The 27,566-nt window shown below is 37.5% G+C and overlaps 1 protein-coding gene across 1 annotated transcript in view; it reads left to right on the top strand.

The window, feature by feature from the left end:
- Positions 1-27,566, top strand: part of LOC135198628 (sodium channel protein 60E-like) — a 534,137-nt gene that overhangs the window by 326,083 nt on the left and 180,488 nt on the right. Inside the window, exons 7-10 of the mRNA XM_064226388.1 lie at positions 3,656-3,751; positions 14,570-14,714; positions 16,225-16,359; positions 17,303-18,121. Of these exons, the coding sequence (XP_064082458.1) occupies positions 3,656-3,751; positions 14,570-14,714; positions 16,225-16,359; positions 17,303-18,121 (1,195 nt within the window). The remainder of the gene's footprint in view (positions 1-3,655; positions 3,752-14,569; positions 14,715-16,224; positions 16,360-17,302; positions 18,122-27,566) is intronic.

A 27,566-nucleotide genomic window follows, 5' to 3' on the forward strand; every position in this document is an offset into this window, starting at 1 on the left:
CAGAAATGATGGAATTCGTCGTGCAGTTCAACTCGCCTTTGGCTTCGGCCTTTAGATTTACTAAAAATAAATGTTCCCTTTTATTGTGGTGTGTTCTGACATCCACTTCTCCGAAAGAGATTCTCTTCAATTGTGGTTAATTTCTGGAATCCATCGATGATAACCCTCACTTTGGAATAGCCCGACAGATTGCGTCATTGCCAATGACGATAATGATAATAAAGCGAGACTTGGGTTGTCTGGCCTCAACGGGAATAATCGAATCGCTATTCTGGTTCTCGGGAACTGGAATGCCCGCATGCTCCATGTTCATGTGTTCGGAAGTCTATTTTTATGGAGCCGCAATAACGCCGATGAACTTATATTGAAAATCGATGTTCTTTTTACTTTTTTTTTTTCTCTCTCTCTCTCTCTTTCTCTCTCTTGGCCAACATATTGCTGCTTTTGAAAGATGTAGTAAGTGATGTCCACTGCAGAAGTTTAAATAATGTATGTCCTTTACTATTTATGATAGCATGCCATGTGATTGGATCTCTCTCTCTCTCTCTCTCTCTCTCTCTCTCTCTCTCTCTCTCTCTCTCTGGCACAAGTTACACAAGTGTTTCGGGTACTTAATTTATATTCTATACTTCCCTTTTCTTCACATAGTTCTTGAAAAAATATGAAGCTGATAAACAATTTATCAGGCGCTGTTTATGCTGACCGATTGACATTGACTTAGTTGCTAATCTTTCTGAAGAATGCCCAAGACTTGGTCTAAAGTCGAGATTCTGTCGAACATTCCTGTCCTTTTCAGCAGCAAATGGGAATTCGTAAGCACACAAGGTATTGATGTTATCGACATCGTTTTTTAATCTATTTTATTCCCTGTGGCTATCATGTTTGAAAAAGTGAATTATGACCAGACGCGCCTAAGCCCGCCATCGCCTAACTGAAATTACGAAATGATTCATGAATGAACGAACACGCCAGCCGGATGTATTTAGCTTGAAATATGCTCTTCGATACATAGTATATATGTATTATATATTTAGCGTTGTAATGGGCGGCGAATTTTATGTTGCAATGCCGACCAACCAAGCAAGGAATTAATAATGGTAATGATAATAATAACAGCGTTGCTTGCTTTGCTCGGTGCATGATATTTCCTGAAGCTCTCTCGTAGCTTTTAGGGTTTCAGCTCCGCAAATTGGTTTTCACTTTTTCGGTTACAGAAATTACGGAAATACTATTACTACTCATGTTATTGGGAGTACTAATAGTAGTATGTTATCTTTCATTTTTACTAAGGATAGTTCAGACCCGCACGCGCCTTCTTCACTTTTTCATATTGATCAGCGAACGTGTTTTCTGTGTAAGTTCATATCTTTGTAAGGGGCGGGATGGTCGCGGGCCGGGGCAGAATTTACACTGGAATTCACGGGGAAGGTTGACTTGTTTTAGCCCATTAACAAAATCTGATACTCGTTATACTCTCTCTCTCTCTCTCTCTCTCTCTCTCTCTTTCTGTGTGTGTGTGTGTGTGTGTGAGTGTGTTTGTGTGTGCGGCTTGAATCCATTTATAATATTCGAAGCCAAGTTTGAAGGTTTGAAGAGGCCTTCCCTCTCCTCATTACCATCTTTGTACGTTCAAAACCTTGCAATTGGTACAGACGCTGACAATTAATTGCACGAGTCTTAATGTGCGCAGTGCACGTGAATAGGTATTTACGGTCAGTTTAATTTGTTGCGTTTCCTAAACGAATCCCTGCCCTCACACGAGTGCGCCTTTTTTGTTTATTGTTGAAATAGCAGCTACTGCGTATATCTAATTGATCTTAAAATAAATTTTAATTATAACTTTTTCCTGCCGCTTCCACCCACGGCTGGCTGTGTCTGTGCGCCTCAGAAACTTTCCGGTGGAAAGTTAAGAGCAGCAAGGCCCGACAATTTTCCATCTCCCGTGTTGATTATGTATCGGCCATGAGGGAATTCCCCTTTGCGATCGTCACTCCAGCTGAAATTGCACCGTTTCAGAGGAGCTGGAAATATGTTTCTTTGCTGTGATTGTGTCCGGAATGACGAATGTTTTTCCTCCGGCTTCTAAGGAGGATCCTCTGCACATGCTCAACATGAATACTAAAATTATATAATTCATTCATTATTAATGAAATTTCTTCGCCAAAACCAGAGTTCTTCACTCGTTATTCATGATGTAAATTTGAGAAAAAGGTCTAGAATCAAAATTCCTCGTAGGATCAATTTTATTTCGTAAAAGAATCATGACACTGTGGTCCATGACACTGTGGTCCATAAATGGAAATGAATATATGATTTAAAGTAGAGAATGAAAGTAAACGTAAGGTAGATAGAGTATTTTGAACGTGCTGCCTCCCACGCTTAAAACGTTTTTTTTTTTTTTTTTTTTTACGAGGGCAAAGACGCTACCTGTGTATATTAGAGATCATTGTTGTCATCGTTGAGTTCGATGGAGTTTTGTCACCAACGTAGTAGTAGTTGGTTGACATCCATTCAGCTTGAATTTCAATCAACCTATCATCTAAACTAAAAGTTTTTTACAGCCCAATTCTCCCTAACAGTAACCTAACCATTTAAACTACAGCGGCATAAAAATTGAGACGAGCGTTCTCTTGAGGCAGCAATTTACCTTAACATTTCGAGCAAAAGTTATTATAATCTTCGCCACCATCGTTCTTATCTTATCATGTCACTAATTTATAAGTTGTAACGAAGGTAACTGCTGTAATGGTTCCAATACGATGTCGGGGAGGTTGGGCCTTTTAATTCGAGTGTGCGATAGCTTCCGTGGAGCAGATTCAGTTAACCGGTACGTATCCACCTACGCGTCACTTCCCAGGTACTAGTTCTTAACATGGCGGAAGCTCAATGGGACGCCGTGTTTAGTACTAGCGCTACCCTCGGGGATCAAAGGTATCGTTTATCAGTATATAGAAATGGATGTATATAATACTTTGGTCCCGTGGGTGGGGGAGCTAGTACTAAACACGGCGTCCCAATGAGCTTCCGTCTTATAACAGCACCTCGGAGGTGACGCGTACGTACAGGATACATACCGGGTTAATACCGTTAGATTATTTATTAGGCCACCTGTCTGCGCAGTGCTACTAGCCGAACAGTAAACTACAGTGGTATGCCCTGACATTTAGAAAAAAAAAAAAAGCTCTCTCTCTCTCTCTCTCTCTCTCTCTCTCTCTCTCTCTCTCTCTCTCTCTTAGTGAAGTAACTCGAATTTATACCAGTTCTTTACTGGATCATTTGAAGATTTGGGCACTGTGAAATTGACTCCGTGCCCAGAGTGACACGTTAACTCTGTGAATGACGTTCAGTAACTGAACCTTCCCTTATATTTCAGTTATTTAGATATGCATTTGTTTCCTTTCAGGTGTGAAATTATCAGAAAATTAATTACCTGCTTTAGAATTTGGAAAATGTGCATCGGAACATGTTTGTAAATATCAGAGGTGCATTTCGGACTCCCAAAGCAATTGTCCTTCCATTTGGTTACATGTAAATTCCAAGATATTTGGTTCATACATATGTATACATTCACACATATTATATATATGTATACACGCGAGATAATGTTCCAAGATTCATGCCTGAGTATCGAAAATCATTTTCTTTTTCTTTCCAGATGGATAAACAACTCCTCGAACTGGTTCATGGAAAACGGCACCGACCATCCGGACTTGGGGAATCCCAGACTCTGTGGAAACGCCACCGGGGCCAGGTAAGGACGAGACGCTCGTTTATGTCAATTGTATTTATTAATTAACCAATGAATGTTAAATGATGACGTGAAATTCATTGACTGATGAATTAATTGGCTTTTTTATGATTTAGGAGAATTATTGATGTATTCACGGATGTATGAGTATTTTCAATTAATTATGGAAATATTTCTATTTTATAGTTGAATAAATAACTATTGACTGAAAAGATCTTTGCATTAGTGAATGATTTCTTGACTAGTAGAGCATCATGCTTTTATGAAATGCATGTCAAGTGTAGTCTGTTCATTGGGGTGGAACTGAAAGCAGTCATGCATTAACGACTTGCTGGTGTATGAGGTGTGATTGGTAGGGTGTATTAGAAAATGAATAAATGAATAACTTATTGACGAAGTCATTTTATTATTTGATAGCAAACGTTTACCATTCTTTCCTGCTTTTGACAATGCCAGAGACATTACTGATGGAAAGTTTGGTTTATATCCGGCCTTGTCGGATACGTCTTCATTCATGCAAAACTAGAAAATTCTGCAAAATTCAGTTAAGAAAAATGAAGGAAATAGTTTCGCGTATTTCAGGGGAACTCGACCAGCGGGGCGCTCGAGGGGACTTACTCATTCCAGCCTCTCTCGCAGATACACGCATCCTTTTCAAGTTGGCTGTCGATATACGGTCAAATGTCGGAGCTCTCTTAGTCGAAGTGCGAGGAAAAAGTGTTGAAAAAGATTTTTTGTAGGCGTTTGGGCAATGGAGAATCCTCTATTTTCCTCGGCAGCCGTGAAAACATTGGTTGACTGCCCCGGAGAGATGCCCGTATGGGATCGATGATCATATCTGTGGATTTGTCAGTGTTTTCTAAAAGGTCGTGACCGTTAGCCTTGAAGTACGTGTCTCCATGATAGTTATGTATATATCCTAATATAGTGTGCTGGCGTATTTTTCTGGGAGAGTTTAGTAGTATGACGAAGGTTTTGTCTTTATTGAATTTTACCAATTGGATACACATTGATTTTCGCTCTTCAAAGTAAATTCGGTTTCTTGTACTTTGAAAGTTCATTGGCTTTTAATTGTATTGAAAACACTCGAAATAGAGGAAAGATTCTTCCTTCCTCAGTACTTTCTTTTCGAAGAGTATTTCAGCCTTGATTAAGTTAGCAAAGAAAAGGCGTAATGTAATATTCATGGTAAAAGTTATTCAGTGTATGGTAATGTTTCTAAGATACCACAGTTGAGACTCATTCGAGCAACGTAAAAATATATCTCTTCAATTCTCTCTGTTTTACTGGCATTAGTTTGATCTGTATAACTCAATTGTACCTGGTGCCAAACTGGTTTTTATCCAGAAGTTTAGTTCAAAGGCACGCAACGTCACGCCTCTTTTTTTCCTCTCTTTCTCTCGGTGAGTGACCTTCTGGAACGCAAATGCTTGACTAACATAACGCCATTTAATGAAAGCTGCAAAGCCTCTGTCAGACCAAAACCCGATGATGAATACAACGCCTTGATGCTGGATTCATGGAAATCTGGGCGACTCTGTTTGATATGAAGAGATGCCCACCTGTTGGTTCTGACTCGACGGCCCCACCCCTCTTCTTTGGTTGTCGTTTCCTCTTACCTTGGCACAGTCTCTCTCTTGATAAGACCCATCTTCGTGTACCTGCCTCCAAAAGGTGTGGATGCAGTTTCTGAGGAGATTTGATTGCCTAATTTGACTCTTTAGCGTAAGAGTGTTTACCCGTACCATTGCTGAATTGGAATTTTACGTTATGTTAATCAAAACTTTTTTGGGATTGTTAGGCATCGGGCGCGATGTTATGAAACGGTAATATTATGTAATCATGTGATCTTTTCTTTTACAGAGAAGTAAGAAAGGAAAGGGGACAGGATCTGTTATGTTATTTTCCTTGGCCCCCAACGAATATTATGTCAAAATTTGACCTTGATGAGCCTTTCGGAGAGCAGAGTGAAGCAGACAGACAAGGTTGTCATATAACTGAGAAAACTGGCACAAAGTAAAGCCCTCATATCTAAATTCCGCCAGGTTTACCATCTCCCTTTCGAAGTCCTCTTGCTGAAGTCTTCATTGCAATGAATCGGCCGTTGAAAGATGCATAAGAATAAGAGGTTCCTTCGTTGCTCATTGCGTTCCACAAAAGGAATGACGTCGAATTCGTAGGGTCACCCGTTTGAGTGGCTGTCACATTTCATTCTTTGGTAGCCGAATGGAATTGGGAGAGAATGGTTGGGAGGGAGTTGGCCAGGCGCCCGCTGCCCTCCCTCTCTGGTGGTGTGGAAAGTGGAGGGAAATTTCTAGTTTCCTTTAAAGGAATTCGAGGTCAGCAGTGTCTTGACCTTTGCTGAAATGTCAGCGCTACGCTTCCTGCCACTACACAGAATAATCAAATTAAATCGTTTCCTTGAAATACGAGTTCCAAGTTTAGAATTCCCTTTCACCTGGTAGGGACTGGAATGAAGTCCTTTCTTTTTCCTTTTCCTGAGCACAGCGTCTTTCCTGAAATTGGGTTTTGCTGATGCATCGCAAATTATCTGTAGCAAGCGCTTACCACAACAAACAAGCAGGCAGCAGCAGTAGCAGCAATGGTATTTTTTGCTTACGTTTTTATTGCTTCCCTTTTCCTTTTTGATTGAAAGTGTTCCGTTTTCTTCTCTGCAGCATCGCACCCAGAGTTTTTAACAAGTATTCAATTAAGAACGGCGGCCTCTGAAAGAGTCCTTCTTGGAAGTCTCATCATTAATTTGGGTTATGGCTTCCGAAAGTTTTCCTTTGCTTTCGTTTCATTGACTTTAGTTCATGCTCTTGGATTTCCTTCCGGCCTTCGACTTCACTTTGCTGCTCCTAATGTTTATAACTGGTATATAGATAGTAACACCTCTAGTTATAGTGCATCGTTGTTGTTCTTGTGTTGTTTCATAGTTCTCTCTCTCTCTCTCTCTCTCTCTCTCTCTCTCTCCTCTCTCTCTCTCTCTCTCTCTTTCTTTTCATCCGCGGCATTACATTTTTCGTTTTTGTTGACGGCACCTTGTTTTACTGATTCTCCATTGCTACCTCAGGTGATGGTGGATACCTGAATAAACCGACCTTATTAGCTTTTCTAACGCTTTGAATTCGGATACCTATAAATTAGAGGCTTCCCATAGCCACCAGGTGACCCTTTCATGTTCAAAATGGCGTGATTGATTGGTATCAAATGACATAAAAGTGGAATGTTGTTAATGGACGTATTGATTTTTCTATTTTTGAGGAATCTTGATTGAAGAGCTTAGTTAGTTTGCGTGTCTTCAGTTTTGTTTTATGTTGTCTTTATTTTTAAAAAGAATTTGTGATATTGAAAAAGATGAAAGAGGAAAGGAAAGACTGAAAATGGAAAGAGCTGGTACGTATATCTTAGCTAGTTATGTATTCGGAAGTTACCAACCCTCTGTAGTTAGATATTTTCATAAAACTCATTTCATACGGTGTCTTCAATTGCCATCCTTATCTTTCTGTTCTTTTCTACTAATTAATGTGAATTCGTATGCATTATCAGTTATTGATGAATCACGCTCCCTTTCATTCTTGTATTTTTTTCAAATAGCATTTTCTTTTATTTTTTGTAATTATTACAAATACCACTCACAGGTTTCAAAAAATGTAAACATTATATGGAGCCATTCATGAATGTGAACTACTTTAAATGCAGCTTTGTTGCGAAATTATAAAATTATAATGCTTTTTAATATCTTAAAATTGTTTACGGAATTACGAGATTTATTGATTCTCTATATTGACTTGAGTAGTCATTTCCTTTCTCTCTTTTAATTTACTTTTTGTGGGCATCTGAACAAGTTGCTGTTTAGTTGGTGTGTGTAGCAGAAATGACGTCAGTGATGTTATCCACTTGGTATTTTCCTTTTTTGTTGTACTGTTGCACTAATTTTATAGTGCATCCTGCCAAATTCTTTGGACTCTTTAGGTATGTGAAAGGTGAATGCGATGCGCAAGCAGGTTACATCTTGTCAGTTCCAGTGGACTTGACGTACAACCGAATTTTTGCTACGAACGTTCCAGTGGCTGATCTCGGACCTGAAGTGCCGCTGATGAGAACGAGAACCGGGCTGATGGATAGTGACGGCGTGGCTCCAGGCCTTCGCCGATTGATATTCAATAATCGTTGGGTCTCTTAGACGGTGATTACCGTTAAGAAAGAGTGTTCATGCTGAGAGAGAGAGAGAGAGAGAGAGAGAGAGAGAGAGAGAGAGAGAGAGTCAATAGCTTTTCGATGTATGTGGGCTGACCATGCACCCATTGGAGGCTATGCAACATTTTACTGCATAGTGCGTGCCTAGGGCACATGAACTTATTAATGCTGCAACGAGAAGGATTTGTTTGTGTGTGAGGGTTTGTGTGTTCTATGGGCCACATGCCGATTGCGATATTTTTATGACCACATCAAATTTTGAAGTCGATTTTAACTGCTTATTTCGGCTAATGGTGGATTTTTGGTGGCCATTTCTGTCTGTGCGTTAGTTTATCACTTCTCGGAAAGGTCAACCTGATCCTACGAAAATTAAACCTAACAGTCGTGTGGAAAAACAAAGCACTGAAATTGTAGAAAGAGCATCGACGAAGTATTTGGGAACTGGGAAGTTTCTTTTGTAGTTTCGTGTACTAGTAAATATGCTAATAAAGTGAAAATGGAGACAGTTAGTCAATCGTTCACTTGCCCAAGAACATTGCATTCGTGAATCCTGAATGTCTTAAGCGAAACAGGGTGTCAAGTTTGCAATGAAGTGTGAAGCCGAGCCGCCCACGATCCTCTCTGTTTACTTTGTTTAAGCTGCTGAAATATTCATGATGGTCGTCGATTTCTGGAAGGGTTCATTATTGAACCGTATTACCTGTGAGCCACATTTGGTGACGGATGATTTGTGTCTAGTCAGTTGACAATCCTCGTTCCTAATTGTGATGCGAGTCGAGGTTGCCTGGGGCCATCACTTAAAAGGGTTCCAGTTCTCCTTTCAAGGACGAGAACCTGTTCCATACGTTCCTCCCCCTTGATTACTATTCGGCTAATAATAATGAAATTCTCTTTGACTCCATCATTACAGTGAGAACTGTTTGTTGTCTTCGTGAATGATTTTTATCTTTATAGGAAAAATGAACTTTGTATAAGTTCTTGAAACTTGGTAGTTTTCCTGATCCGTATTCTGGTCCAGATTAAGCTTGTCATTTGTATATCATTAGCTTACCCCTCCTTATCCTATTATGCGGACCGTCCCTGTGGAATTCAAAGGGCGAAATGGCTGCAGTCTCACGCTTGAGCGCTTTGTTGAAATGGATGGGCTCCAATAAGCTCTGTTGGGTCTATAATTATTTGGTGTGTTGACCATTGGATGCAGAGCGCTTCCTTTTCCTTCATTGTTTTTGCAATTTAGATATAATTGTATCTTGGATTCGTTGTTGATTGAAGGTTTTTTATAGTTAGTTTTGACTGAAATTTCCATAGTTTTTCTTTTAATTATTATTATTTATTTTTTTTTTGCCCTCTTTGTTCATGATGGAAATCTTTGTTGGGGTTGAATAATATCTGTTAATGATCGGTTATGGAATGATTTTCTGTTCCAGATAGATATTTTTAGTTTGATTGCTTTTATGTATACTTTCCCCTGAAAGCTTTTGCAAAGCCACCAAGTAGGCACCAGATCTTCCACACGAATGTTTATGCGACAAATTTTTGGCGTGCAAAAAAAAAAAAGTTTTTCTTCTTGGACCACCCTTTGTTTTGTTCTTTGTTTTTAAAATGGAAATTCGTATAAACATGGAAAGTGGTTGGCCTTCCTTCCGATAAAGAACTATGGCGAGCCACTTAAACCTACGATTTTGTACTAATTTTTGTTTTTTTGTTTATATCCGCTTAATTGAAACTGTTAACGATATCATTATATTTTGTTTTAGTTTTACAACTTTTTATAGGGTAATCCCAGAAAAAATCATTTGACATTGTTTGATATTATTGAGCTACAGTACGTAAGTGTAGGAGTAATCTGCATTTCATATATGCTTGGAAGTCACTGTAGGTTCAAATGCGTAAGGGAGTGTTGATTTCATTTTGAAATGTTAACTGCAGTGTCACTGATAAACGTTAAATCATTTTAAGTAAGTTTATGATACTCAACCATGAAACATAACAAAATGATTGCTATTGACTTGAAATTTTAATTCATTACATTTATGGAGCAACTTTATTTCAATTGGGCATTGATCATATATGGTTAATTATTGTCCTGGAAGTGTTGCCATTTCTTGGGACGGTTATGCCTTGCTGCTGAGGTGTTAGACTTTAGGAATCCAGTGGATTTAACTTCAATTCTACCACATAGGTAAATTTTACGAAGCCTAAGATATAAGATGCTTAGACATTCGAAGAAGCAGCTGGCAGTGCAAGAACAGCATGAAATTCAAGTAGGTCTTATGAAGCTGGCAACGACCCCTTCTGCCAATGAAATATAGACGCCAGAATGATTGCTTCGTACGGACGTAAATCACTTTTACGAGGCCTGAAGTACGAGGCCAGATTGGCTCGTTTTGCTACGAAATGAAACTGAATCTGAAACGCTCCCGAGATTTCGCCGTGAAACAAAACCAATTTCCCCTCCCCAAATTCCAGACGGGGAGAAACCACCTCCGTCTCCCAAGTTTCCCTTGGCGTTTTCATCCGCATGAGCAAAGACAAACTCGCGTCGAAAACTGGACTCCAAACTTGGATTTGTTCACGGAAAGTTCTTGTAATGTATGACACGGTTCCGTCTGGGACTATATATATATATACACACACACACATACATACATACATACATATATATATATATATATATATATATATATATATATATATATGTGTGTGTGTGTGTGTGTGTGTGTGTGTGTGTGTGTGTGTGTGTGTGTGTGTGTGTTTGTGTTTATAATTATATTCATGTAAATAAAGGTTTATGTGTCAGAGCTTTAACTATACTGAACTGCCGAATGATGGATATTCTGGTTGCACGAAAACTGGAAGGTTTTGCGTCTTGGAAAAGACATTTGGCATTAAAACCTTTTGTGTTTGTTTGACCTTCAATAAGTAGCAACACTAGCTTTTTATGAGATATTTTCATCAGATTTCGTAAAGTGAGTGCCATTCCTTCTGAACCAAATCATCACACGAAATGTTTGCTTTCTCTTCCTAACGGTTATTGTTTGAGAACGAACTCTTGAGAATATCAATGTATTCCAAAAACGAAGAACTAGGATGATATGCTGCTTATTGTAACATAGCTACGTTAGAAGCACCAGTTCAAAATGTTTGCTTCCAGGTCGTTCTCTGTCTGCATATGAGGCAAATTGCTTCGACCGTCTTCTTAATCTCTAGAGATTTGATGGAAAAGTCGCCTCTCTTTTATTTGTACCGTCGTGAATTATCCTCACGTTGCTGTGCATTTTTTTTTCTTGTTTGAGGAGCTTCTAATTGATTGATTGATTGAGCTCAGGATTGATTTGCCTGTTAGTTACGTTGATAGAATTGAGGATAAGTGCCAGTGATTCTGGTATCTCGTTCCCTTCCATTTCGAAAGTTTCTGTGTTCTGACCTCTCTTAGTCTGCCATGTTTGCACTTACGTCAAGGACTTGGGTGAGATCTCTCAAGGAGAGTTGACTTTCTGCCACCTAATTAGCTTTCAGGTACATTACAAAGTAATATTGTTACATTCCTCTCTCTCTCTCTCTCTCTCTCTCTCTCTCTCGTCTCCTCTCTCTCTTCTCTCCTTCCTCTCTCTCTCTCTCTGTGTGTGTGTGTGGTGTGTGTGTGTGTGAGGTGAGTGGGTGTGTCTGTGTGGCTGTGTTTTAGAAAACTATATTAATTAAGAACTCTCAGGTGTCCAGTTTCATTGCTATGCTATCAACCTCTTAGTTTAGGTTTTGATCCTTTTTACCTCTGTCATCAAATTTGTAAGGTCTTTTTCCATCGTTTCTGTATGTTTGCTTGCGTGTTTTTGCATGATATTTAAAAGTTAGAGAACTGAAGTCTATGAAATTGGAGCTATATTCGCTGAGTCACATTTTCCAGATAACATGACTCCTGCTTATTCTCGCTAAACTATCTCCTCTCGCAAATAAACCATGTAATGACAAGAATCAAGGTATTTTCCAAAAACATTTTCAAGTCTCCATTCTCATTTATTCCAGGAACTACTATAGAACCTTTGTTAGTATTGAAGAAATCTTGAGTGCCGCTGAGCTCATCATTGAATTGGTCTTTCACCTGACAGGGCAACCTGGATTCTACAAACTACTGAATTCAAATCGGAATACTAACGCGAATAAATATTCATAAACTGGTCTTTCACCTGAAAGTGCCACCTGAATTTTACCAACTACTGAATTCAAATAGGAATACTAGCGTTAATAAATATTCGTAACCATCCAATCGATAAGAATGCGGGAAGTATTAGTACCAAAAGTCAATATAGTTAAAAAGCTCCCCAATGTTTTTTAAAATAACAATCGTGTAAAGGTCCTTTTGTGACAGCAATGAAATAAGAAAAATGCGTGTGGGGTATTAACCGCTAGGAACGCTTTCATTCGAGTTAGAAAAGAAAACGCCAGAAAGCTAAAAGAAAAACAAATCTAAAGTGAAGTGGGGAGCTTAGCAGCATCCCAGTCCCAGGCCTAATGTGTAGCTCTTTTCGTTGATAGGTTTGGTGATTATAGCCATAGCGCCATGAGAGACATGGCGTCCTTTTCCCTTAACCTCAGACCTCACTTCTCTTCCCTCCTTGGAAACTATTTACGTACAAGCCGTTATTTGAATTTTAGAATGTTGCCAGTAGGCCTTTAGTTTTATCCTTGTTTATTTGTTTGCGTTTACCTTCCGATGTGGCCCCTAATCAGTTTTAATCGAAATGACATAATTAACTGAGATAGCTCTCTGGGGCTACTGAAAGAACGAGGATTTTATTATTGAAAATCAAATCTTACAAAGCAATGAAGTTACTCTATCCACCTGGCTATTTTCATAAGACTGTTCTTTTGCTAATGTTGTCTCTGATTTCCTTTCACCTTTTTGGTTTTTTACTCTCTCTTTAATTTTCTTTTCTGGTTTTAAGATTTTCTTTTGCCTTTTTTTCCCTCACTGTACTTTTTGTCCTTTTTTTTCATTATTCTTCCATCTTATTAAGTCTCTCTTATTTTGTCCTCCAAGCAGCGGTTTTTTCGTGGCCTTTTCTTAATTTTTTGCTCAACGGGAACTGGTTAGACGCAACGGTCACGTTCATTAAGGGAAGGCCCATCTTCAAGTCCCATCCCCACTAAGGCACGTTCTAAATAAAATAGGAGATGTGGGGGGTTGGGGGCGGGAGGCGGTCATGAAGCCACGCTGAATTGTTTCCGTCCTTTTAAGAGGAACGCCCCTTTTAACGTTTCGCCATATTTTATACTGGTTGACGTTTGGACTCGTTTTCAGAATCGAAGTAACTTTCCAGGAGAACCTTGTTAGTGTACTTGCGGTAGACGCGCGTCAGGCATCCTTTGTTTGTTTGTTTGTTTGTTTGTTTGTTTGTTTGTTTCTATTTATTTATTTATTTGATCTTTTCCATTTAGGTTCCGTCATTTGAATGATGAAGGGTGATGTAGGACGATTTAATTACAAATTATTTTTACTCTTAAAAGAAAGGTAAAACTAGCATGAGATTTTGTTCTAAAAGTCAAATATGAAATAAAGTTGAGGACAGAATGGGTTACCTGAATGAAGTTCATGACGTAAGTTTTGAAGCAAACTCATTTCCTACTGTGAGTCTAACCTGAAAGAAGCTGAAGCTCTCTCCTTCCCACAAGCCAAATAAATATATTAACGTAAAGCAGAACCTCTCCGAATGGATGCCCTTTTGTATAAGGAGGTGAAAAGAACGTCACTTTCGTGACGGAAGACCATAAGAATTTCTGTAACATTTTGATGTGAAATGAGTCATGGCCACCGTTTCTTCAAGTATACAGTGGTTGAGCCGTGGAAATCACATCTGTGATTATGACGCGAGTTGACAGTGCGATGCTACTCTTTTCAGAGGCGTTGAGGAAAGTGCCTGAAATCCAGTCTTCTACTGTTCACTGTTAAAATGAAAGGCTATGATTGAGTAGACGTAGGTGAACACTGAATCACTCTTCTATACTAATTCATGTGTATGAAATTATGCATTATATAGTCATTTGATCCCCGGTTAGCATATTTTTGTCATTGGCTTTATCTTGTAACCAAACATTATTTTGAAATGTTATCAAAGGTATTTTTTTTTTTTTGCCTATAAGAAAAGTTATTGCCTAATAATTCTTTCATTAGCAAATAATGTTAATACAAAGTGATTATGTCTCAATTACGCTCCAAGCAGATAGATCTGCTGTCAGATACTTAATCGATTTTATTGACCATAGTTGAATTCCTTTATTGCGAAAATTGATCAAACAATAAGTAATTTCCTGCCTCAGTTTACTTCCAGAAATGACTATCACCAAAGTCGTTATTTTCATGGAAAATCAATGTTATTGACTGAGATATTTGCTTTGGTTTGTTCTACTGGTTTGGTACGCGCAACAAAAGCATTGGTACATTAAATCTGAAGAGTATACTGTAGTGTACCCTTCATACAAATTGTAGAAGCCAAGAATCAGAAAATAATTCTTTAACCTCTTATGCAAAGGTTATTGAAATATATGTGTTTTGAATAATATAGTTCATTCTTCTTAAGATTTCCTTATATCTTATATCTTGTTTCATTTTTTTTTCTACAGGGTTTGTCCTGAAGGCTACATGTGCTTACCCGACATTGGTACGAATCCTAACTTTGGTTACACCAGCTTCGACAACTTCCTGTGGTCTATGTTAACTACGTTCCAACTCATCACGTTAGATTACTGGGAGGATGTCTATAACAAGGTAAGAGGACCTTGGTTTTCCTCGTCTGGGATCACTCTGCAGAAACATTCATTGGTGGGTCGCGTTCATGGAAAACCAGGTATACTACTTTTCATCTGTACGTTGACTCTCAAAAGCTGAGGCATTTCAGCAGCGTTCGAAACTGCGGGACTTCTTACAAATAATCTAGATTGGGCTTATAATCATATTTAGAATCCCAAAACAGTATAAAAGCCATTCGCCAAAATTTCTTCCCATCAGCCTTCTAGTACAGAGATGAGAATTTAGTGTGAAATAAAATTATTACTAACCTCGATGCATACGTTTACGTTTTACCTGAAGATAAATTACTCTTTTACACTGAATAATACGGTTATCAGACTATCAGAAACACTTCATAAACATTTTTGACTCTTCATGTTTCAGGTTTCAGGTTTTCTTACAAAGATATTACTGCTTAGGAGCACAGAATCTCTCCCTGAAGAACACCTCGGTTTTGAGATGAGAAGTTTTTTCGGTTGCCGCCTATGAAGTGTTCACGGCATTTTATATTTCTGTTTTCCTTTTAGAATTTTGGTTCTATTGAAGGCTCGAGGTTTTAGTGTAATCCTTTCCTTTCTTAATGAGACATTGTCATGGCAAAAGTTGCGCCCGCGGAGCCTCCAAAAATTCATCATTTATAGTCGGTGTCAAACTTGCAGTTTTCTTTGTACAATAACGAATCTTGTCCAATGTTGCTCGTCTTTCTTTTTATTCTTATTACATTATGGCAACTCTACTCGTCTCGTGGGAAGCCTTTTACGCAATTTCACGCTCTTTTGACTTATTCTGTGTTCATTCTCCATAATAATAATAATGTGCATAATGCAGAATCCCTGATAATTCCTCTTGATGTTTTCAAGTCTTTTCAGTGCATGATATATCCACTATAAAATTAATCCTAATTCTAATCATCGGTTGATCTTCCTTTTTTTTAAGACCTTTCTATGGGATCTCACTTGATCCATCCAGCAGGGACTTTTTATTGTTCAACTATAATTTATAATTTATATATATATATATATATATATAATATATAGTATATATATATATATGATATATATATATGATATACTACATTATTTATATATATATATAGCATATATATATTTATATATTGTATATATACATACATGTATATATATATATATATATAAATATATATATATATATATATATATATATATATATATATATATATATATATATATATATATATATATATATATGTATATGTATATGTATATATATGATATATACTTATATGTATATAATATATATATATATATATATATATATATATATATATATATATATATTACATATATATATATATATATATATATATATATATATATATTTAAATAACGTGAGTAAGCAATTTCTCTGATATTATTAGAGGAACATCTGAAACAGTAAAAATAATGAATAATAATAATAGTCCGTATACCGCTCCCAGTTCCCACTGTAAGTGATGCTTTTTTCTCTGCAGGTGATCGCGACTGGAGGTCCGCTGCAAGTGGTCTTCTTCGCCATCGTTGTGTTCTTCGGTTCGTTTTATCTCATTAATCTGATGTTGGCCGTAGTGGCTATGAGTTACGAAGAGGAGGCGGAAAATACAGAAGAGGTGAGGAACATTGCGAGAGAGAGAGAGAGAGAGAGAGAGAGAGAGAGAGAGAGAGTCCTAAATTGGCGTTTAAGGGTGAAGTTAACTGAAGGTAAATCGAGGAAATGGACGCTCATGAAACTCTATTAAGAGTCTGGGACTAAGCAAAGAGAGTCGGAGTGAGATGGACTTCACCGAGAATAGGTCGGGACACGACGAAGGATTCCAGGTTAAGTGATGGTTATTGTGACGGACACTGCTCTTCTTTCTGGCCAAAATCATATTGCGTCATATTTTCCTTGATTAATCTGGCACCTTCGGAGTTCTTTTTTCTTTTTTTTTTTCTTTTTTTTTTTTGTCAGTTACATTGCTTCTCTAAGATATTATCTTCGACAGTTATTTAATAAAAATAATCTTTTAGTATGAAAACGACGTGGGTCGTTTTTACATGTAGAGTTCTTTTGCTGTTCCAGAATGGCTTCAAAAAATGAAAATTGTAATGAAAAATCTTTTCTCTTCTAATATATATATAAATAATTTTTTTCTTGTTGCTTTATGCGAATGTTACTTGTTTGTAATAGGAATACCTGAAAGTAATTCTGTTTATCTTTGGAAATGGTGTTTCGTGTTAACAAAGAAAGTCGTATACAGCTTGACACTTTGTAAAAGATTTTTGTCATTATTAGAAAAGAATTTTCACTATTAAAAAGTTGCTTTGATTGGTTACTCCAGAGAACAAGATTGGTAGCTACTGTGTATCTGGTAAGTAGGGATCAATGAAACTGTATCTCTTCAAATGACTGACAAGGCTTTGAAAGTACTATAAGAATTTTTCATTACTGGGAGACTTGCTTTTACAATGAACAGTATGTACTAAAATGATGAAAGATCGAGCGATGCTGTGAGACCGAAGGCCTCTCTTTGCGAAAATCCTCACTGACAGGTGACTTGACTCTTTCCGCAGGAGAAGACCAAAGACCTGATGGACCATCGGGACGACTCCACCTTCAGCTTTGATCCGGAGAAGCTGACTCACGCGCGCCCCCTGGAGAGGAAGCAGCCCAAAAACCGGCGAGTGGTGGTGATGCGGAGGGGCGCCGGCATCATCTCCGACGCCTTCAATAAAAAGATTCGGAAGAAGCAACGGGAGAAGGACACTAAGGGCCGGGAGGGTGGAAGCCCCTCCTCCGAAGGCACCCCCAGAGCACCTGACGCGCCACCGACCACACCTCGGTTGGGTGGGTCTCAGTTAGGGGTGTCGGAGGGCAACCAGTCACTCTCTCGGCCCGCCTCTCTCGTCATCACGCCCCCGCCCTCAGCTACACCCGCACGATCGACACCCAACACCTCTCCGCCCTCGCGATGCAAAGTGGAGGGTCACCCTCTTCCAGTGGAGGGCGAAGGGGGAAGTGGAGGCGGCGGCAAAGCACCAGCTCCTGGAGAGGCTGGAGGAGGAGGAGGAGGAGGAGGAGGTGGAGTAGGAGGAGGAGGAGGAGCAGCGCCAGGTAAGACAGGTCCCTCTTCGTCGTGTGATCCTTGCAACGCTGCCTCTGCCAGATGTTGCACTTGTCACTGTCACACGAAGCATTACAGCGGAAGCAGAGCCCCAGCACCCGTGCAAGGCGTCGTGGCTCTCCGAGGTGGGTGTGATGACCCTCGATCGCACCTGAGGCTGGCCAATAATTCCTCCCACCGGCAGCCGTCTCTGGATGACTCTGGGGTCGTCGGTGACCACGACGGAGGGGACACGATGTCCATTCATCACTTGCCTCACATTGTTCAGGTAAGTTCAGCCTTTCCTTTTTGCCAGTGGTCGCTGGTCGAAGCGGACACCAAATACGTGTCGGTTTGTGTTTGTTGATATGTCATTTCGAGAAAAAAGTTTGTTTCTCCTTTGTAAGCCGATTCATAAAAAAAAAAAAAAAAAACCTTATGTTCCATTAGATTTTTTGTTTGTTCACGGATAAATACAGGTTACATGAACATTTCATTTTTTTTTTATTGAAAGACCGATGGGACAGTCAGCCTTTAGCCCAATCCGTGTGGAATGAAAGGAGAGAGAAGAGGAAAACCCTCCCTTGTAAAGATCATTCTGGTACATTCCCATAGCGTCAATTCCGACCTTGTGAGGAGACAACACAAAACACGAGGTAGAGAACACACCTGAGCATAACGCAAGCCCCAAAGTGTACCCGTATCAAGAGTACTTCCGGGCTTTTCCATGAACTTGGGTACCTTTAGGAAAAGAAAGATAAAGTAAGCGTTGTCGAGTCTTTGTTTTCACGTAGAAGTCATTATTTAAACATCACAGCCAGAAAGAACAAAGGATGTTTTGGGGACAAGGAGCTTTAAAGGCGGACAAAGACTGCACAAAATTAGCATAAGCTAATGAGAAAACCCGTTCTCCCTTGCATATATCAATTTCTTTATTCAGAGGAAAATCAAAACTGAGTGATATTATACTGAGAAGACTTTTCCATGTTATCAAAAGGTTTAATGATGTAGGGAGAGCTGAGATCTATACGAAGGAAGTCGTGAACGAAAACGAAAGAAGTGAGTTCAAACATAATTATATACTTGTAGTATGGAAAAATGAGGGCGTGCTAGAATGAACAAAAGAGGTCAAGGGAGAGCGAACAAATGATTTAGTATGACATGTCAGAAAAGTGGAAATAAGTCAGAGAAATAGGAAAAACTCAGGCCGGCCACTCAGCATGCATAACACCGGCGGACCGACTCTGGTAAGGGAAACAAAAGTCACAATAAAAGCATTGGCAGCACCCGGGGATTACAAAGATATCTTACTGTGTCTCCCCTGGGGGTAGATGGGTGTTAGGGAAAGGGGGCTTCGGGAAAGGTTGGTCTCTAGGAAAAGCCCCGTCAGAGGACAGGGTGGGTGGGTGGGAGGAAGGAGAAGGACCAGGGAGCAAAGGAAGAATAGGAATGAGAGTAGTAATTTCAGTGAAAGGCTTTTATTGTATTCATCTCCAGCTGTGTTCGAAGGTGGTGAATTGTAAGCTACCGTTCGTAATTCTTTTCCTTTTCCATCTTTCAAAGGACTACTATTTTCTCGTTTATTTTTCCATTTTTGTAAACTTGCTTTACAATTCCTTTTTAAAGGTCGACCAACGTGAGATGCGTTTGTAGGCTGGGACCGTTAATACTGGCGCTGTAGCCTGCGCATTCAAATCAGAGATGGCCTTGATTACAAGATTTTAAAACATGAAAACAGGGAGTTCATTTTCCCAGCAGTTAAGCAGCTTAATGAATTTTTTAAAATCCCAAGGTTTGGCCATGAGAGCCAAAGATAAGAAGAGGAAATGGGGAGATTATTCACACATTTTAGTAACGTTTTGTTACTCTGTTGTCATAAGACTTCTAATTTAAGCCTACCGGAACACTCCAAATAGCCACACCTGAATACTTCGAATGTCAGCTTTGCACCAAAATGATATTAAGTGAGAGAGATCAATAAGTAAAATAAGCGTTTAGTATAGAAAACCAATGTTAGCAGCTCTTGTAATGGCCATCCCAAGTGGCAATCAATGTATGTATTGAATATGTCACCTCGCGCACACACGCGCGCACACACACACACACACACACACACACTCATCCATAAAGTTTGAGTATTTGTGATCTTGTAAGGTAATTACTTTTCACTATTTAGAAGAGAAAAGGGCTTTGTAAAAAGCTGCTCGCAGTATTTGTAAGTGCAGGTTCTGCAACGTTATTTCTGATTGTTTTGCGGGCTCAAGAAGGAAGCTAATCTGCCGTCTTAGATCTAAGATCTTGAGCAATGAACAAGTCTTCAACAATAAAGGAGGACACATTGTGAAGGGAAAATATGAGTTCTCGTTATCAAATCTGGTTTCTTTGATTCAAGTGAATGTATCTCAGTTGGTTTCAGAGGATTCATGCTGCTAAGCATATATCATTTGCTGCATGATTGCAATTGCAATGGTTTGAAGAACTAAAGCTGTTAGAGAAAGAAGATCCTTAAATTAAATAGCTGTACGTCTTTCTTACTGACGCATTTTCACCTTCCATTCTCGAAACTTCATCACACGGAGAAGCAGCGCCGAAGAGTTTGGTGCCAGCTTCCAAAAATAGTGGTTCTAGCGTCTGTGTCTGCGGCAAAGCTGAACATAGCATAACATGGGAATCCTCTTCCATTTCGTCCTTGGAAACTATATTCTCTAATAGAAGTAGCGGTCATGGGAACCTCAAGTTTTTTGTAAGACACCTCTCTCTCTCTCTCTCTCTCTCTCTCTCTCTCTCTCTCTCTCTCTCTCTGTCATAATATATATATTATCATATATATATATATATATATATATATATATATATATATATATATATATTATATATATATATATATAAATATATATATATATATATATATATATATATATATAAATGTATATAAGCATATATACATATGTATATCGGAGGGTGGAGAGATACCAAAATCCTTTAAAGTAATTTATTTTGCTGACGTTTCAAGACCATGTGTCCCATTTTTGAAGCTAGGAAATTAAAAGAACAACAGAATTAAAAACAGACTCAGATTAAAACATGATAAAAAGTTATTTCTTAACAAAATGCAAATTAGGTACAAGAGAAGGGTACAGTAATTACCAGTAGTGCTGAAGGCAAAAGCTGAGTGACTGTCAGGGTCCGTTTTGGTTCCGACGGAAACTCAAGAGAGGTACAGAGGAGTTGTCGTGGACTGAGTATTTAATTGGGGAACCAGTTGCTTAATAAAAAGAGATTCAGGTATTGCCAATTGGTGTTCGTTTGGAGCTTTGCCTATGATTTTGAAATCCTTGTAATACAGGAAAATTCGGGGTTTGATAGTTTGACACCCGTACGATAGTTAACGCCGCGATGAGAATCTAATTCTCCTTTAACAACCTCTGGGTGGAGCTCACGTACTTCCCCAGGTCACAACTGGGGCAATTAAACAAATATATGACTCTCGAGGTCATCAAAGGAAGCAGACTCTCTTTATATTTAACATTGGGTTACATGGGATCAGTTTTAAGTTGACTGCCGGTAGGTATTTGCTTACAATAAATCTCAGTTCTTGATAAAAATGTCTATCATAGATTAGGGGGACACTAGCGTACAGCTGTAGTTTTGGTACCGTTGGTAGTTCAAACTTTGGGTGGAAGATATTATTTAGAAATTTTCGCAATTGTTTGTATATAAGTTCTGATGGAAAACAATTATTTACAAAGTATTGATGAAGAAACGCAATTTCTTCATGAAACGTATTCCACCCGGATGTTAAAGTAAACGCTCTGTGGAAGAGAGTAGACAGGCAATTTAACTTGAAATTAAAAAGGCAGTGGTAGAACCCAGACCAGTAAACGTTCTCTTTCTAAAAACAGTGATATTAAAATGTTCGTTAAGTCTAAAAACCAACACATCAAGGAAGAGCAGTTTATTTTCATTTTCATATTCAATTGTGAACTCAATATTTGGATGCATTTGATTGGCAAGTTCGAGGAATTCGTCTGCCCGATCTTTATTTATAAATAATAGGAATGTGTCGTCAACATATCTGCTATAAAATAGAGGGTGAGAAGCCAGAGGGCAGCCGTCCAGCAACTACTCCTCCAGGGAGCACATGAAAATATTAGCAAAAGTGGGGCCTAAAGGAGATCCCATGGCCATACCATCGACTTGTACGTATGCTTTTCCATTAAAAATGAAGGCAGCGTCCAGCACCGCCAGCTGAAGTAACTTTTTAAGATCCGTAATAATAAATTTATTAAAAAGAACATCTGGGTTTGGAAAAATTCGATTTTTTAGCTTCGAAAATGGGACACATGGTCCTGAAACGTCAGCAAAATAAATTACTTGAAAGGATTTTGGTATCTCTCCACCCTCCGATGATGCTGATTTGGTTTCAAGCAACCGCCTTCAACTCTAGCACATATGTATATATGTAAATGTTATGTGTGTGTGTATACGTACATATACATACCTATATATATATATATATATATATATATATATATATATATATATATAGGTGTGTGTGTGTGTGTGTGTGTGTGTGTGTGTGTGTACGTACTACTACATACATACATACACACACACGCACACACACACACACACACACATATATATATATATATATATATATATATATATATATATATATATATATATCGTTTCTCATTGCTTCATGTCTACATCTTAATCACTAAGAAATGGCATCCAAATGCTTACTATCACGGCGTAGTGTCATGACTGAGCTTTTCCCCCCATGTCTGAATTCCTTCGATGCAGTGCGATAAAAGGAGTGTTTATCGGCCCTCCCCCCATTCTCTCTCTCTCTCTCTCTCTCTCTCTCTCTCTCTCTCTCTCTCTCTCTCTCAAAATCTTGCCGGGTCTGGAAATGCCTGGAAAGGTGGAAAAGGTGACTGCGGTGAGTCAAGGTTTTGCTCTGGCGAAGGAAATAAAAGGCTTTTTTTTGTGTCTGTTGTTTGCTTTAGTGTTCTCCTGGTACCTCATAGCCAACTTCAGATTCAAATGAATTTGAAGAAAAATAATTCAACTTTCTCTCCCAGTGAATTAACTGGACGAGTGGCAGGGATTTATCAGTTTCACGTCCAACTTCAGTATTAATTAAATACTGTAAAACGAAACTAATTCTCTCTCTCTCTCTCTCTCTCTCTCTCTCTCTCTCTCTCTCTCTCTCTCTCTGACTCAAGCAGCAGGGTGCACTGACAAACACACAAAAATTTAATGAAAGATATATTGTCAGTGACTAACGTTTCTTGAAGTAAAGGAATGTTAAGTTTTTCTTGTAAAATAATAAAATGGAGATATACCAAGACAAGAAAAGTTAATTGTATATATATAATATATATATATATATAGTGTGTGTATGCAAAAACACATATATAAGTGTGTGCGTATATACATATATATTCATAAATATTAGTAACAGTTTTAATGGCACGATTAAATGTTACACGAATGTAAATTTAAGAAATGCAAAATGCACTCGGGGAACGTGCATTCGTAAAGGTTTTTCTGTTGATGAATATTTGAGGGTGACTAAAATGTATTTGGGTCTGTTATACTAAGAGATATAAAGATATCTAAGGTCTTGTTGCTAGTTGCCCAATGGCTAACCCAGTAGTTGCATTCGACTGACCTTTCCACTTACTCACACACGACTCAAGTTTCCTGGTACAACTCGTACCAACACGATAATGGTTTTACTCATAATTAGCGGTTTTAACGTAATTTCAAAGGAGGTTGTACCTTCAATTTTGAAAACAATACGTTCCATTATTCCCTGTAACAATAAATTCAGACTAACAAACTAGCTACTGCAAACATCACACCGCCTTCTGGGTCAACACCGTTATAACGTTTTCATGGTGTCATCGCTGTTTCAGAGCGAGCTCCGAGACTACCACCTAAGTCCGATTTTATTTTTCTTATATTATTGTTCTGCCTTCCATCACTAGTAATAGCAAAGATTATTTGACCTTACAGGAGCCCACAAAAGAACGTGCAATACTTTTCTGACATCAACACTACGCATTAAATTCAAGGTGCCGCAGTAATGCTCGCAGTGCTCTTGTTCTTTGATTTCCATGTATGTCCATACATTGTTCTGTGATTGCCATGTATGTCCATAAATGAAGTCTGTAGTTCTATGTCTTGTTCATTGACTCAGGACTACTGAAACTCGGCTGAGAGCCTTTGCATGGGGTGAGTGTTGCTCTCCGGGTATATACCGTCCCTATAATAGTTAGAGCAGCTGCCTTCCCTCTTTCCTCTCATTCACACATGCCCTTTCGGGGTCGTCATGCAGTCAACCAATCATTGTAAATAGATTTTTGGACTGAAGATGAACCCAGGGAAAGGTTCGAAAGCTTTTTGTAAAGTTTTAAAAATTATACACGAACTCGCAACACTTTTTATTATTGTGGAACCTTTAGAACAAATAGTACAATATTATAAAGATTAATGAGATCAGTTTCCTGTTACATTTTTAAAGTAATTGTTCTGACTATTCCATTTCTATTCAGAAATACTTACGTATTTGAGTTTAGCTGCGCGCTCTTAGTTAACCGGTAGTGTTTGTGGTCATCTGTGTGTATGAAGTGACGCGTGTTTTATTTCGTCTGTGAAAATACAATACTATTGGATATGCTTTTCAGCTGAAATTATTTATTGTTAATATAATGTTCATTGCTTCAGTCAGCAAATTTTTTATTGATTTTAATGTCGATTAATGTATTTTAGCACTGCAGCATACACTGTACCGCAGAAAAAGAAAAGGTAATTAGATTTGTGATTCTGCATCTCATTCCACCAGATTACTTTCTGTCACTTTCTCTCGCAAGTTTTTCATCGAGGTCTCTTGTGATGAATTTTAGAAATATATCTGCACCTTCTTCCAATATCTAATGATTTTGTGAAATGTTCCGTTTCTTTACTTTTACTACTTATTAAGGACTCTCTCTCTCTCTCTCTCTCTCTCTCTCTCTCTCTCTCTCTCTCTCTCTCTCTCTCTCACTTCAGTCAAATCCTTCGCAACTCACGGGTCATGCCTGTTTCTTCACTTTCCAAGTTTCACTTTCCGAATTTCACCAGTGAAATTGTCTTTAACGCATTGTCAGTTAACGCAGTTTTCCTGTTTTTAAGTTATTTTCTTTGATCTTCACTATTCCAGTATGACCTAACCACATCCCATGCTTCGGAACTCTTATTTTTTCTTTCTTACTTCACATCACTGCCACTTCATTCATTCATCTGCTCAAGTCATGGCTGGATTGAGCCATGTTTGCACTTCAGTGCACTTATGCTTCACTGAGACACAATGCCCGCCGGGCATTTTGAAAAGCCCAGACTGTATCTTGCCCTACGATTGCACACCAAACTATTCCAGCGTACTCTCCCGCAAATAAATCTCCGAGGAACAAGCGAGAGTTGCCGGATGCTCTCCTAAGATCGAAGAATATGTCATCTTTGGTGTAAATCTACATTACAGTTAGAGGTTTTGCTGACGGAAGTCGTTCCTGCTCCTTATATTGTTTTGCGTTTGTATTTTCAGAACCTGAGAAGTTTTCGTGTCTTGGCCTTCAACGATTTTTTAGATTTATGATGCTCTATGATCAGTGGCATTGTGTTGTTATGATCAGTGTTTCTTCCTTTCTAGTTCAGTAATCCAGAGGAAAGTGAGGGTAGCTGAAGCATCCCAGAGAAGACAGGGCTTCCAATCATATTTACTACATTTCTTTATAATATTCATCCTTATCTCTGAAAGGAAGTAAATAGGTCTGTCTGCATCAACATATTGGTATATGTATACATTCGAAGAATATGTCATTTGTTGACTTTGATATTATAAAGTCTGTTCGTTACGCATATCTAACTATTATTTTCTTATATTAATTCACAAACTGTGTGTGAAAATACTGAATATATGAACCATTTTTCATGCTACTCCTGTTTTCATTAAGCTTTGCCTCCAGGAGAAAAGACTGCGATGTTTAAGGTCAGAGGTGAAAACATGGGATGCGCTGCTCTCTCTCTCTCTCTCTCTTCTCTCTCTCTCTCTCTCTCTCTCTCATACACACACACACAAACAAACATATACAAACACCATTTTTGGAGGTATATATTCCTGTGTGTATACAATATATAATATATATAATATATATATACATATATATTTAATATATATATATACATATATATATTTAATATATATATATATACATATATATATATATGTATATATAATATGCATAAAATATATATGTATATATATTCATACATATATATGAATCTGCTGATCACATTTTAAAAGATACTTAAGTAATAATTGTAATAACCACAATCCCCTCTAACGTCTCTAATTCTTCACGCTTTAAGAGACGCTTGGCACTGAAATGGATTAGTTCAAAATAGAGGATTGTATACAAATTCCGATGACCACAGCAGGATTCGAACACGCATCCAAAGTATCAGAATGAGGTTTACGTTGCGGCCTGACCACAAGAACAACAAAAAAATTTTGTCGGTCATACATACGTATGCCTGTTGAATTTAGATACATTTATTAGCGTTGGAATAGACCCAATTTTGCCTAGTATATTATATATATATATATATATATGTATATATATATATATATATATATATATATATATTATATATATATATATATATATATATATATATATATATATATATATATATATATATATATATATATATATATATATATATATATATATATATATATATATATATATATATATATATATATATATTATATATATATATATATATATATATATATATATATATATATATATATATATATATATATATATATATATATATATATATATATATATATATATATATATATATATATATAAATATATATATATATATATATATATATATATATATATACACACACACACATATATATATATATATATCTATGTATATTTATAATATATATTTATATATTATATATGATTCTATATATATATATATGCTACTCTGCATGCAAGTTCGATCCTCCTCCGGACATCAAAATTCCATTTAGGTCCAAGGTTTTGTAGTGACAAGCGTACCCAAAGAGTGCAAAGAATTCGAGAAGTTAAGAGGGTATTGTGGTTATTATAATAACGCACATACATACATACATACATACATACATACTACATACATACCATATATATATATAATAAATAATATATATATATAATATATCTATATTATTATATATATAATATATATATCTATATATATATGTGTGTGTGGGTCTATATATAATATATATATATATATATATATATATATATATATTATATATATAGTAATTTAAAAAATATATATATTGTACTTGATATCTGTGTACATCTACATATATATATATCATATATAATTATATATCTATATATATATATATATATATATATATATATATATATCAAATATTATTATAAAGGTAGTGCCACGGAAGAAAAGGAAAAACGATAACTGCCGAGATGTCTGGTATTAACACATTTGTTCTGATCAGTCTTGCTTTAAGTAAAGGGTCGTTAAGACCGAATTAAAGATCTCGGCAGTTCTCGCTTTTTCTTATTCCTCCGCGGCATTACCTTTATTTAAACAATATCATCACGTTCTATACATTTCGTGATCAAGTTATTTATGTATATAGATAT

Source organism: Macrobrachium nipponense, chromosome 22 (assembly GCF_015104395.2).
Source record: "Macrobrachium nipponense isolate FS-2020 chromosome 22, ASM1510439v2, whole genome shotgun sequence".
In the NCBI taxonomy this organism is placed as follows: Eukaryota; Metazoa; Arthropoda; class Malacostraca; order Decapoda; family Palaemonidae; genus Macrobrachium; species Macrobrachium nipponense.